The following is a 13,734-nucleotide window of genomic DNA, read 5'->3' as shown; positions in this document are numbered from 1 at the left end:
AGGAGGGATAAAGAAGGTTGGTTTAATGGGTACAAAAATACAATTAGAAGGAATAAGAGGCCAGACACAGTGGCCCACGCCTGTAATCCCAGCACTTTGGGAGGCCAAGGCGGGTAGATCACCTGGGGTCAGGAGTTTGAGACCAGCCTGGCCAACATGGAGAAACCCCGTCTCTACTAAAAATACAAAAATTAGCCAGGCGTGGTGGCGGTCGCCTGTAATTCCGAGTTACTTGGGACACTGAGGCAGGAGGATTGCTTGAACCAGGGAGGTGGAGGTTGCAGTGAGCTGAGGTTGTGCCACTGCACTCCAGGCTGGGTGACAAGAGTAAGCCTCCGTCTCAAAAAAAAGAGGGGGGAATAAGGCAATAGCATCCAGTAGTACAATAGGGCAACTATAGTTAACAATAATCTATTGTATTTCTTTTTTTTTAAATTAATTTATTTTTTGAGACGCAGTCTCGCTCTGTCGCCCAGGCTGGAGTGCAGTGGTGTGATCTCGGCTCACTGCAATCTCCACCTCCCTAGTTGAAGGGAGTCTCCTGCCTCAGCTTCCCAAGTAGCTGGGATTACAGGTGCCTACCACCAAGCCCAGTTAATTTTTGTATTTTTAGTAGAGACGGGGTTTCGCCATGTTGGCCAGGGTGGTCTCGAACTCCTGACCTCAGGCAATCTGCCTGCCTCAGCCTCCCAAAGTGCTGGGATTACAGGCGTGAGCCACTGCGCCCAGCCCTATTGTATATTTCTTTTTTTTTTTTTTTTTTTTTTTGTATATTTCAAAGTAACTACAAAAGTGGAATTGGAATGTTCCTAACACAAAGAAATAATAAATACTGGAGGTGACAGACCCCTAATTTCTCTGATTTGGTCATTACACATATGCTTGTATCAAAATTTCACATGTACCCCATAAATATGTACAACTATTATGTATCCATAAAAAAGAAAAAATAAAAATGTGGGGGCCGGGCATGGCGGCTCATGCCTGTAATCCCAGCACTTTGTTTGGAAGGCCGAGGTGGGTAGATCACCTGAGGTCAGGAGTTCAAGACTAGTTTGGCCAACATGGGGAAACCCCGATCTACTAAAAGTATGAAAATTCTCCTGATGTGGTGGCACACGGCTGTAATCCCAGCAACTTGAGAAGCTGAAGCACAAGAGTTGTTTGAAGCCGGGAGGCAGAGATTTCAGTGAGCTGAGGTTGTGCCACTGCACTCTACAGAGTGATACTCTGTCTCAAAAATACAAAACAAAACAAAAATTTTAAAGGTAAAAAAAAAAAAAAAAAATGTGGTACATGTATACAGTGAAATACTATTCAGCACAAAACAGAATAAAATCCTTTCATTTGCAGCAACATGGATGAACCCGGAGGATATTACGTTAAGTGAAATAAGCCAGACATAGCAAGACACCACCACTTGATCTCACTTACATGTAGAATCTTAAAACAGTTGATCTCATAGAAGCAGAGAGTAGAAGAGTGGCTACCAGAGGCTGGGGAGGGTAGATGGGAGCGGGGGATGGAGAGAGGTCGGTCAACAGATACAAAGTTACAGTTAGACAGGAAGCATGAATTCTGCTGCTATATTACACAGAGTGACTAGATAATGACAATGCAGGGTAGTCCTTTTTTTTCTGTTTCTGGGTACTTTTTTTTTTTGAGATGGAGTTTTGCTCTGTCCCCCAGGCTAGAGTGCAATGGCACAATCTCGACTCACTGTAACCTCTACCTCCCTGGTTTAAGCAATTCTCCTGCCTCAGCCTCCTGAGTAGCTGGGAGTACAGGCATACGCCACCATGCCCAGATAATTTCTTTGTATTTTTAGTAGAGATGGGGTTTCACCATGTTGGCCAGACTGGTCTCGAACTCCTGACCTCAGACAATCCGCCAGCCTCAGCCTCCCAAAGTGCTGGGATTACAGGTGTGAACTACCATGCCCGGCCCCGAGTACTTTTTATTGATACATAATATCTTACATATTTACGGCGTACAGGGGCTATTTTTATTAATACACATGCATAAAATGTGTAATGATCAAGTCAGGGTATTTGGGGGTACCTATTACCTGAAGTATTTATCATGTCTATGTTTTAGGAACATTTCAAGTCCTCCCTTCTAGCTACTTTGAAATATACAATACATTGTTGCCTCCCTACTCTGCTATTGAACATTAGAATTTATTCCTTCTAACAGTACGTTTGTACCTATTAACCAACCTTTCTTTTTCCCCGCTCCTACCTATACACCTTTCCCAGTCTCTGATATCTATCATCTATTCTCTACTTCAGTGAGATTAGCTTTTTTTTGCTCCCACATGAGTGAGAACAAGAAATATTTGTCTTTCTGTGTCTGGCTTCCTTCACTTAACCTAAGGACTTCCAATTTCTCCATGTTGCTGCAAAGGATGTGATTTCATTCTTTGTTTATGACTGAATTGTATTCCATTTGTATGTATCTGACATTTTCTTTATCCCTTCATCACTGATGGACACTTAAGTTGATACTATCTGTTTTTTGAAAAATGTTTTATTTTAGATTAGGGGGTACATGTGAAAGTATGCTACACAGATAAACTTGTGTCACTAGGGTTTGCTATGCAGATTACTTCATTGTCTAGGTATCAATATTAAGCCCAGTACCCAATAGTTATCTGTTTTGCTCCTCTCCCTCCCTCTAGTCTCTACCCTCAAGTACATTCCAGTGTTTATTGTTCCTTCTTTGTGTTCATAAGCTTTCATCATTTAGCTCCCACTTATAAGTGAGAATATGGGTATTTGGCTTTCTGTTCCTGCACTAGTTTGCTAAGGATAATAGCCGCCAGTTCCATCCATGTTCCCACAAAAGAATTATCTCACTCTTTTTTATGGCTGCATATGACAGACAAGAGAGGATTTTTAATGTTATTACCAGAAAGAAATGATAAATGTTTAAAGTGATGAATATCTTCATTGCCCTGTGATATGGTTTGGTTCTGTGTCCCCACCCAAATCTCATCTTGTAGCTCCCACAGTTCCCACGTATTGTTCGAGGGACCTGGTGGGAGATGATTGAATTATGGGGATGGGTCCTTCCTGTGCTGTTCTGGTGATAGTGAATGTGTCTCATGAGATCTGATGGTTTTAAAAACAGGAGTTGCCTGCACAAGCTCTCTTTGCCTGCCACCATCCACATAAGATGTGACTTGCTCCTCCTTGCCTTCTGCCATGATTCTGAGGCCTCCCCAGCCATGTGGAACTGTGAGTCCAATTAAACCTCTTTCTTTTGTCTTTCTTCAAAAATTCTTTAAAAATTGCCCGGTCTCAGTTATGTCTTTATCAGCTGCGTGAAAATGGACTAATACACCCTGATTTTATCATTATGCAATGTATACATGCACTGAAACACCATATAGTACCCTATGAATATGTACAATTATTGTGTCAATTATAAAGAAAAATAGAAAAAGTTTTGAATAGCAAAAAATAAAAATAAAAAAAGAAGAAGGAAAACTGAGTCTCAGAGATGTTAAGTAAGCTACTGAAGGTCACTAAGCAAATCACTATCAAAACCAAGAAAAGAATCTACCTCCTAGATCCCAGGGCAGTATTCTTTTCACTGTACCACAGTGCTTCTCAAAATAGCTTTGATATTCACAACCCTTCCTCAAATTGTATTCGGAATTTGTATTAAGAAAGTCTATCTTTAGTTAAAAGAATATTTAAATTTTCTATTCTTACTTCCATTCCTCGAGCTCGGTTTACTAAGCAGTACACCTCCGTGAGTGACATTATTCCTCCTCGTTCCTGTTAAAATATGAAATTTTTAAAAAAAGTATTATGTTACAATTACACCAGTTAGCATTTCTTAACAGAAATCATAATCACAGTGAAATCAGACATCATAAAAATTTTTAAGAAGTTTATAAAAAACTTTATTTATACAAAGGAGAACCTATTCAGATACCACAAGGCAGTTCAGATTCAATACTTGCATTTTAATTCATTACCACTTTATTTTTTTATTTTTATTTTTATTTTTTTGAGATGGAGTTTCTCTCTGTCACCTAGGCCAGAATGCAGTAGTACAGTCTTGGCTCACTGCAACCTCTGCCTCCGGGTTCAAGCAATTTTCCTGCCTCAGCCTCCTGAGTAGCTGGTACTACAGGCATGCACCACCACGTCTGGCTAATTTTTTTGTATTTTTAGTAGGGACAGGGTTTCACCATGTTGGTTGGGCTGGTCTCGAACTTCTGTCCTCAAATGATCTGCTCACCTTAGCCTCCCAAAGTGCTGGGATTACAGGCATGAGCCACTATGCCCGGCCTCATTACCATTTTAACATTTACTTAAATGAAAAAAGGGGCTCTACACCATGTTTCAAAAAATATATTTAAATGTTTTAACTTACTCCAGCTAATAAATGAAAAAAGTATAGAATTAAATAAGACTATTACCATTTTGCAACCTCCAATGAAATAACAGATCTAGGTAATGACTGTCAATGGCTGTTAACATCACAAAAAATTTTTTTTTAATTTAAAAAAAGACAATTGGACATTATGTATCTCTTGATGGAAGTACACAACAGCCTCTATGAAATAGTCTTGCAATAATAATTTTTAAAAACCCTAACAAACCTTTATTATAAATACCAGTTCATAGGAAATACACAGGACAGGAAAAGCACACTCTATAATCTAAACAACTAATTTCTTCAGGAAACACATTGTGGGGTGGGAGGTGAGAGAGGCCAGAGAAGAAATAACCCATGATATTAAAAACAAACAAACAAACAAACTTGAAACAAATCAACAAACTGCAATGAATCCTGATTGAAACAGACCAACTGTAAGGGAAAATGTGAATACTAGGCTGACTCGGTGGCTCACACCTGTAATCCCAGCACTTTGGGAGGCCAAGGCGGAGGGATCAACTGAGGTCAGGAGTTCGAGACTAGCCTGGCCAACATGGTGAAACTCCATCTCTACTAAAACTATAAAACAATTAGCCGGGCGTGGTGGTGGGCACCTGTAATTACAGCCTCTCAGGAGGCTGAGGCAGGAGAATTGCTTGAACCCAGGAGGCAGAGGTTGCAGTGAGCTGAGATTGCGCCACTGTGCTCCAGACTGGGCGACAAGAGTGAGACTCTGTCTCAAGAAAAAAAAAAAAAAGAAAATGTAGCACTTTGGTAGGCTGAGGCGGGCAGATCACAAGGTCAGGAGATCGAGACCACAGTGAAACCCCGTCTCTACTAAAAATACAAAAAATTAGCCGGGTACCGTGGTGGCAAAGAAAACGTGAACACTAGATATTAGATAACATTAAGAAATTATTTTAATTTTTTAGATTATGAAATGGGATTACAGTTGTATTTAAAGGAGTCTTTATCATTAGAGTTACATACTGAAATGTTTACAGATAAAGTGATGTGATGTCTGGGATTTGCTTTCATATAATTTTGAGTGGAGGTTGGTTTACAGAAGAAGCTGGATGATGGCTACAGAGGATTCATTATACTATTCTATTTGGCATAGGTTTGAAATCTTTTTTAATACAAGTGCTTTAATAAACTTTTGATTGCCTGAATACTATCAGACTAGAAGATGAATCTGGATTATGGAATGATTAATAGTACTAAATAGTAAAGACTAGATGTATGGAAATATATCTATTCAGAGAAAGATCATATATTTCCTTTTTAAAAATAAGGAAAACTTCATATCAAATAGATTTAGAAAGTTATAGATGTCAAAAATGAAAATTAAAAACAAATTAGAAAATTACAAAGAATAATAAGCACAGTAAACTTATTTAATATACCTGAAAGAAAAAAAAAACATGTCAGTTGACAATAACCATATCATGAAAGGAGTTATGCTCTTTTTAACTCTTCTGATGACATACGGCTAATTTCACATAGTTTAAAAAAAACACATAGGTTTAATTTTTACCTCTAAAGGCACCTGCAATATTCCAGCCAGCTGTTTGGCCAGTTGCATGTGGTACTGTGTGCCTGAGCCGTAGGTTTCTCTGGTAACTGGGTTAGCGATTCCCATGCTCAGCAAGTAGGATTTAAACCTGATGGTCTATAATAAAAGAGGAGAAAATGCAGAATTGTCTCTCCACCTCCATATTTGAAATTCTTCCATGACAAATTCAATTCCACTCAATAATTTCTACATATCCCCATTCCTTCTACTGTGTTTCTGTGCTGTGAACTGTAAGAGAGCAGATTTCCAGGAGTTCCCTGCATACATCTAATTATTCTCCTTCCTACTTCTCTGCTGGTCTCTCATATTCTGTTTACTTCACAAGTTTGATGTGAGATTCAGAAAATGCCTCTGCTATATTTAATGCCAACCAAATAGTACAACTGAAAACTTAGGAAAATAGCTGTGATTAGATTGTAGACAAACTGAATGAAACAAACATCAAACTTAGGACAGCCACTCCTTGTACATTTCAGTATTTCTGTTTTCTACACTCTAAAAAAAGGCATTGAAATAGCCTTTAATCCTAATAGAACTAATATAATTTTTATGGTTGACTTTTCTTTGGCACTTTCACATATCCTCAAGTCCTAAAAGAAATAAAACAGGGCCGGGCGTGGTGGCTCAAGCCTGTAATCCCAGCACTTAGGGAGGCCGAGACGGGCGGATCACGAGGTCAGGAGATCGAGACCATCCTGGCTAACACGGTGAAACCCCGTCTCTACTAAAAAATACAAAAAAAACTAGCCGGGCAAGGTGGCGGGCGCCTGTAGTCCCAGCTACTTGGGAGGCTGAGGCAGGAGAATGGCGTGAACCCGGCAGGCGGAGCTTTCAGTGAGCTGAGATCTGGCCACTGCACTCCAGCCTGGGCCACAGAGCAAGACTCCGTCTCCAAAAAAAAAAAAAAAAAAAAAAGGAATAAAACAGGCTGGGCGCGGTGGTTCACGCCTGTAATCTCAGCACTCTGAGAGGCCAAGGCAGGCAGATCACCAGGTCAGGAGATCAAGACCATCCTGACTAACACGGTGAAACCCGGTCTTTACTGAAAATACAAAAAATTAGCCGGGCGTGTGGCACACGCCTGTAGTCCCAGCTACTCAGGATGCTGAGGCAGGAGAATTGCTTGAACCCGGGAGGCAGAGGTTGCAGTGAGCCGAGATCACACCACTGCACTCCAGCCTGGGCGACGGAGCGAGACTCCGTCTCATAAATAAATAAATAATAAATAAAACATAAATAATAAATACAACAGTACATTCAGAAAGACAATGTAAACCACAAAAACCTTCCTGCATTATTTGTGTTATCTAGTTTCAAATGCCTTAAAAAAAGCAACTTATTTACCTCATCTTCTGTGATGTCACCTTGTTTGTCTTTAATTTTATTAGCAATTGATTTTGATAACTCCACCATTTCTTTAGCCTGGCAAATAAAAAGTAAAGACTGAAAAAGCAATATTGTCCCCAAAATGTCTGCTTACAAAATATATTTCAAAAACTGTATCATAATTGGTATGAATTTAATAGGCATAAATGATATATACCTTGATCATTAGTTTGCTGAGGTCCTCAAAGGCCTGAAATGAGAAATGAATTTTTGTTGAAATCCATCTAAATAATTAAAGCAATGAAGCACCCTCTACTTTTTCCCCATAAAAATTTGAAATTTTCGGCCGGGCGCGGTGGCTCGCACCTGTAATCCCAGCACCCTGGGAGGCCGAGACAGGCAGATCACGAGGTCAGGAGATCAAGACCATCCTGGCAAACACGGTGAAACCCCGTCTCTACTAAATTTACAAAAAAAATTAGCCAGGCGTGGTGGCAGGCGCCTGTAGTCCCAGCTACTCGGGAGGGTGAGGTAGGAGAACGGTGTGAACCCGGGAGGCGGAGCTTGCAGTGAGCTGAGATGGCGCCACCGCACTCCAGCCTGGGACAGAGCAAGACTCTGTCTCAAAAAAATAAAAAATAAAAATAAATAAATAAAAATTTGAAATTTTCTTGCAAATATCAATTTGTTAATAAATATTTATATAAATAATAAATCTACCTTACTCTAAAATTGCATTTTAGCTAAAAAACCATACATTTTCCAAACAAACTACAAAATAACTTCATTTTCAAAGAGAAAATAATTATTATTGATTAAATAAGCAAAAGGTGATATAAACAGTAGTTCAGAAAATATTATTTACTGTTATTTGATAAAAGTAAATTCTGTCACTGTCACTGTTTTTTTTCTAAAATCATTTTCTAATAGGAAGTCAAGAATAAAAAGCACTACAAAGCATTCCTAGTTAAAAATGGCAATACACAACTGCAGGAATAGTTATCTGGGCACAATAATTTTGGCTTTAACACAGGTCTGACTTAACTGAAACAGTAAGTCTCAGGCTCTGATTATCAAACCCATTATGCTTGTAGATATGGTGGATATCACAAAAGAAAAACATTCAAATACCATCTAAATGTATCTACATAGAATCAACTGTTTAATTTGCTACAGCAAAAAACTACTTCGAAGGCCTCTTTGAATTTAAATATATTTATAATAAATTATTTCAAGTTACTGAAAATATACTCCCAGTGCAGAATATCTTATCTAATTGATGCATACAGATGTTATTTTTTAAAACCAGTTAAGCAGCTTGTCATTAACTGAAATATCAGTCCATATGGTGGTCTGAAACATAATAGTGGCTCTGACCAGCTTATGCCCATCTGCAGGAAAGCCTCCCCCATCTGCAAAAGGATTTTGCTAAAAGAATAGTGTGTTGCGTATTCTTATGGCCAACTCACTAAGGTTAATACTGAAAACAAAGGGGAATGTGCACACACCTAACAGGAATTTCCTTAGATAAACAAAAGACTTAAACACTGGATTCTTATCAGCTAGAGCCAGCAGCTGCAGGAAACCCTTTGTGAGAAACTCTGGGCACCAGCTCTGAAACCAAGTCAATTCTAACATTTAGATAGAGGGCAAATCACACACCAACCTAGTTTTCAAAAATAAAACATACATTTTGCACACTTAGGTTTTTACTTTTAATATATAAGATATTAATAGATTTTTTTATCTGTGTAAACTAGTAAAGATAACACATTTATATTGTATATAGTAAATCACTGTATTTATTATTATTATGTTGTTGTAGAAAAAATATGCTAAGTTGAGAGTCCAAAAAGAATACATAAATAAGCCCTGTAAACTTAACACATAGGCAATAAAAAAAAGTAAATATTTTAGTGCCTCAGAAGAAGTGTCTATAAATATTTTGAGATTATAAAACACAGAGAAAAGCTTCCTTACTTGTATTTCTATAATTATTATAAAATTTGGAATTAGTCAACTATCAAAAAATGAGTAAAGAAACTACCTACAATAAAAATTAAAGCAAAAGAGATGCATATATCCATTCTATAATTGCATCTGCCAGTTTATGGAACCTTGTATCCCTCTACCACACCTATAGTCAAATTTCCACTCCAAATTTGAGAAAAACAGCACCTGTTTTAAAACCAGGAGTACCCCCTTAAGCTGACTTACAACATGATTTCTTACTTACTTTTAGTTATCACTTTGGCTATTAGCGTCAGTAACTCAGTATATTCTTGATTTTTCACTTCAGTATTCTTGAACGTGCCTTGCAGATTCCATTCCCTTTTCCTGGGTTCTTTTTATCCATGCTGGTCATCTGCTAGAGCCTATTCATCTTTCAGCCTTTGACTTCCATATTCCTGCTGCTAACAAGCCCTCCATGACCTCAACAGAAGTTAGGGATCATGTTATACGTCCCTGCTGCACCCTATATGTTCTCCTTGCAAGGTGTTTCTCCCACCATGGATAATGCCTCTTTGCCTGCCTGTGTCTGTGCATCACCACAGTATCCCCAGCCTCTGATACAAGGCCCAGCACAAAGTAGGGAGGAGTATCTGCTGAATAAATTAATGATCTGCATGGTTAATGATCTGCTGAATAAATTAATGATCTGCATGGTGAATGATCTGCTGAATAAATTAATGATCTGTATGGTGGAGCACAGTGCTTATGTAGAATCTTTTGAACTATGCGACTCCAAGAAAATTAGACTGAAACAAAATAATTTACTTGATAAATTAAGAAAAACATTATTTTCAACATAACATTCAGTTAGTATGGCAGTATTCAGAAAGAAAAATACAAATAATGCAAAATCAGCCCACTGCTCCATGCCATCTCCAAAAGTGTTGACGCAAAGAGGATGACAACAGACACTGCTGTAAGAGGATGGTGACAGCACCTTCTAGGCGGCGAAGAGAGTGGTGATGTGGTGCACTGTCGCCACCAGCAAACTGCCTGCAAATCAGGAGACATGTGTTCTCATCTGCCTCGTTCCAAATCTAGTCACTCACTCTGAGACAATTTCTTCTCTGAATAATAAGAACCCTTCTAATGCTAAAATGTTGAAATTTTATGAATCTTCTCAGAATAGATGATTCTGAAAAGATGGTGGCTATGGCAGCACAGTTTTTGAATCTCTCGAAATCACAACATGAAAACAGGGCAACTAGATTTTAAAACCAAAAACCCCATAGGTAACATAGACTACAATACTAAGTGTAAGATACTAGCAAAAACCCCTCAAGATACAAGCCGGTAGGGCAAACCACTAAGAGCCACAAGACCTGCAGGATGCCAGGATCTAGGCAGGAGAAAGAAAAGAAAAGCAACAATGTAACCCACAGACCTGAGAAAGCAAGAGCCCCAAGAGAGCCAAAAGGGATTCACTAGAAAGTAAAGCAGGCCAATTTGAGGACAGTGCCTAAAATGGGGAGGATTGTGCCTACTTCAATTATGGGAGGGTCCACTCCCAAAATTTATATCAAAATAAGCTAAAAGATGTTAAGAAGATGATACAAGCTATGAAGGTTCAATATAAATCAGAAATAGGTGACAGGAAAGAATTAAAAATAAAAGGAAAAAAATCATTTCAGAAATAAAGGCTACACTAGACAGACATGAGTGAATAAACACAACAGATAAAACCTTCAAAAAAGGTGAAAAAGAGGAAAACTTTCTAAATAAAAAAGAAATGAGGAAAGAAATGAAAAGCATTAGAGTCACAAATAGTGAAGACAGGCAGTGAAACTGCAACATACAGCTAATAGGAGTCCCAGAAGAAAAAAAATCAAAGCAATTATTGAAAATTATAGGCCAGGCACAGTGGCTCATGCCTGTAATCCCAGCACTTTGGGAGGCCGAGATGGGCGGATCACGAGGTCAGGAGATCGAGACCATCCTGGCTAACATGGTGAAACCCCATCTCTACTAAAAAATACAAAAAAAAAACTAGCCAGGCGAGGTGGCGGGCGCCTGTAGTCCCAGCTACTTGGGAGGCTGAGGCAGGAGAATGGCGTAAACCCGGGAGGCGGAGCTTGCAGTGAGCCAAGATCCCGCCACTGCACTCAAGCCTGGGTGACAGAGCGAGACTCTGTCTCAAAAAAAAAAAAAAAAAATAGAAAAAATTAGCTGGGTATGGTGGCACGTGCCTGTAGTCCCAGCTACTTGGGAGGCTGAGGCAGAATTGCTTGAACCCGGGAGGCAGAGGTTGTAGTGAGCCAAGATTGCGCCACTGCACTCCAGTGTGGGCAACAGAGTGAGACTCCATCTCAAAAAAAAAGAAAGTTATAATACAGAAAAATTTCCCTGAAATTAAAGAATTCCTGAAACTATTTACTGAAAAAGCACAGCATGTAACTAAGAATAACAACTCACAATGACTAATAGACACATTCTAGTAAAATTACTGGGCTTTAAAGTAAAATTTAAAAATCCTTTGCCCATCTAGGAAAAATAGCAACTGTCTTTTAAAAAGGGAAAAAATTAAATTATCATCACTTTCTGATAGCAACACTTCATGCCAGACCAAAAAAAAAAAAAAAAAAAAAAAAAAAAGTAATATAGTGAAGACACTCAAAGAAAATGTGAGCTGAGGATTTTAAATCCAACAAAACTGACCTTCATGTATAAGGAAGACAAACATGGCAGATACAGGGAATATTGTTCCTATGATCATTTCCTTAAAAATCTATTACAGAATGAGCTTCAGACAACCAAAGCGACCACAGAGAGCTCAGCATTGAGGACTGGTGGTACTAAACATGGAGGTACTTATAAAACTAAGAGTCAATGAGAGCTGGAGCTGAGGGGAGAGTGTATGCAGTGGCTGCATGCTCAGACGGTGTAAACACAGTGCACCTATTTTTCAAATGTATGAAGAATGGGGAAAACACATATACATTTTTTTTTCAACTGTTTTAGTAATTATCTGGTAGTGTCATCTTGAATTTGAATAGAAAAGATAAGTATGCTCTTGTTAGGCACTTTATATTAACAACAACAAAATTCTAGCTCTGTCCATTGAAAAAGCCTAAAAACAAAGATCAACCCAATAGTGATGAATATTACTAGCAAGCAGATTGTGGTTCTGAAATATCATTTCCCACTAAAAGAAAACAGAGCGGGCTGGGAGCGGTGGCTCACGCCTATAATCCCAGCACTTTGGGAGGCCGAGGCAGGTGGTTCACGAGGTCAGGAGTTCAAGACCAGCCTGACCAACATGGTGAAACCCCGTCTCTACTAAAAATACAAAAATTAGCTGGGCGCAGTGGTGCGCACCTGTAATCCCAGCTACTCGGGAGGCAGAGGCAGGAGAATTGCTTGAACCCAGGAAGCAGAGGTTGCAGTGAGCCAAGATAGTGCCACTGCATTCTAGCCTAAGCGACAGAGTGAGACTCTATCTCAAAAAAAAAAAAAAAAAAAAAAAGAAAGAAAGAAACCAGAGTTTCTCAGATAAATGGTTGATTCTGGATCTGAGGCAGGAAATGTACAAGATGGTCCTGGAGCTTTGTCACACTAGATAGTGAAGAAGCTAGCAAAGTTCACCTAGTCACAACAAAAGCACTTAGAGGGCCAACTTGAAGCAGCTCCCACTGGCCAAAGATGGGACAATTTGAGCTTCAAATAGGATAATAATTATAACCGATTGAAATCCATCAAATATGCTAAACTTCATGAATTCCTAATGACATGTTAAAAAAAAAACCTAATTAGTCAGCTGGGCACAGTAGCTCACGCCTGTAATCCCAGTACTCTGGGAGGCCGAGGCAGGCGAATCACGAGGTCAGGAGATCGAGACCATCCTGGCTAACATGGTGAAACCCCGTCTCTACTAAAAATACAAAAAATTAGCCGGGCGTGGTGGCAGGCACCTGTAGTCCCAGCTACTCAGGAGGCTGAGGCAGGAGAATGGTGTGAACCCGGGAGGCGGAGCCTGCAGTGAGCTGAGATCGAGCCACTGCACTCCAGCTTGGGCGACACAGCGAGACTCTGTCTCAAAAAAAAAAAAAAAAAAAAAACCTAATTAGTCATCGTCAAAAGATAATAAGGAAACAATTTATTACCCTGATGATAAAGGAAAATGCAATTATCCAGCCTTTCCTATATGAACTGGACAACCAAATAGTAGATAAGGGAAACATTTCTTTAAAAAGTATTCCAACTAATAAATGAAAAATAAAGACAGAATTATCACTATTTACCACAACCAATGAACTAATAGATCTAGGCACTGAATATTAACAGCCGCTAACATGACAGAGATAAGATGTGCCTCCGACGAAAGAACACAGCATCACCTCTAGTTTTGCCAAAGGGACAGAACATGAGTGTGACAGAGATTCTGGATCCAGCTGCCAATTTGGGGAAAATACAGGGTTGAGGAAAAT

General features: G+C 39.1%; 1 protein-coding gene and 1 long non-coding RNA gene across 4 annotated transcripts in view; both read right to left on the bottom strand.

The window, feature by feature from the left end:
• Window positions 1–13,734, bottom strand: part of LOC126940490 (uncharacterized) — a 247,711-nt gene that overhangs the window by 67,461 nt on the left and 166,516 nt on the right. The window lies entirely within an intron of this gene.
• The window catches only part of VPS36 (vacuolar protein sorting 36 homolog), a 36,490-nt gene that overhangs the window by 7,289 nt on the left and 15,467 nt on the right, over window positions 1–13,734 (bottom strand). For all 3 annotated transcript variants that reach the window (XM_050766335.1, XM_050766336.1, XM_050766337.1), the window contains 4 exons: window positions 7,515–7,547; window positions 7,316–7,393; window positions 5,933–6,067; window positions 3,720–3,785 (listed from right to left, as the gene is read on the bottom strand). In XM_050766335.1, the coding sequence (XP_050622292.1) occupies window positions 3,720–3,785; window positions 5,933–6,067; window positions 7,316–7,393; window positions 7,515–7,547 (312 nt within the window). The remainder of the gene's footprint in view (window positions 1–3,719; window positions 3,786–5,932; window positions 6,068–7,315; window positions 7,394–7,514; window positions 7,548–13,734) is intronic.

Source organism: Macaca thibetana, chromosome 17 (genome assembly GCF_024542745.1).
Source record: "Macaca thibetana thibetana isolate TM-01 chromosome 17, ASM2454274v1, whole genome shotgun sequence".
Lineage (NCBI taxonomy): Eukaryota > Metazoa > Chordata > Mammalia > Primates > Cercopithecidae > Macaca > Macaca thibetana.
This window is presented reverse-complemented; position numbering and strand designations above follow the sequence as displayed.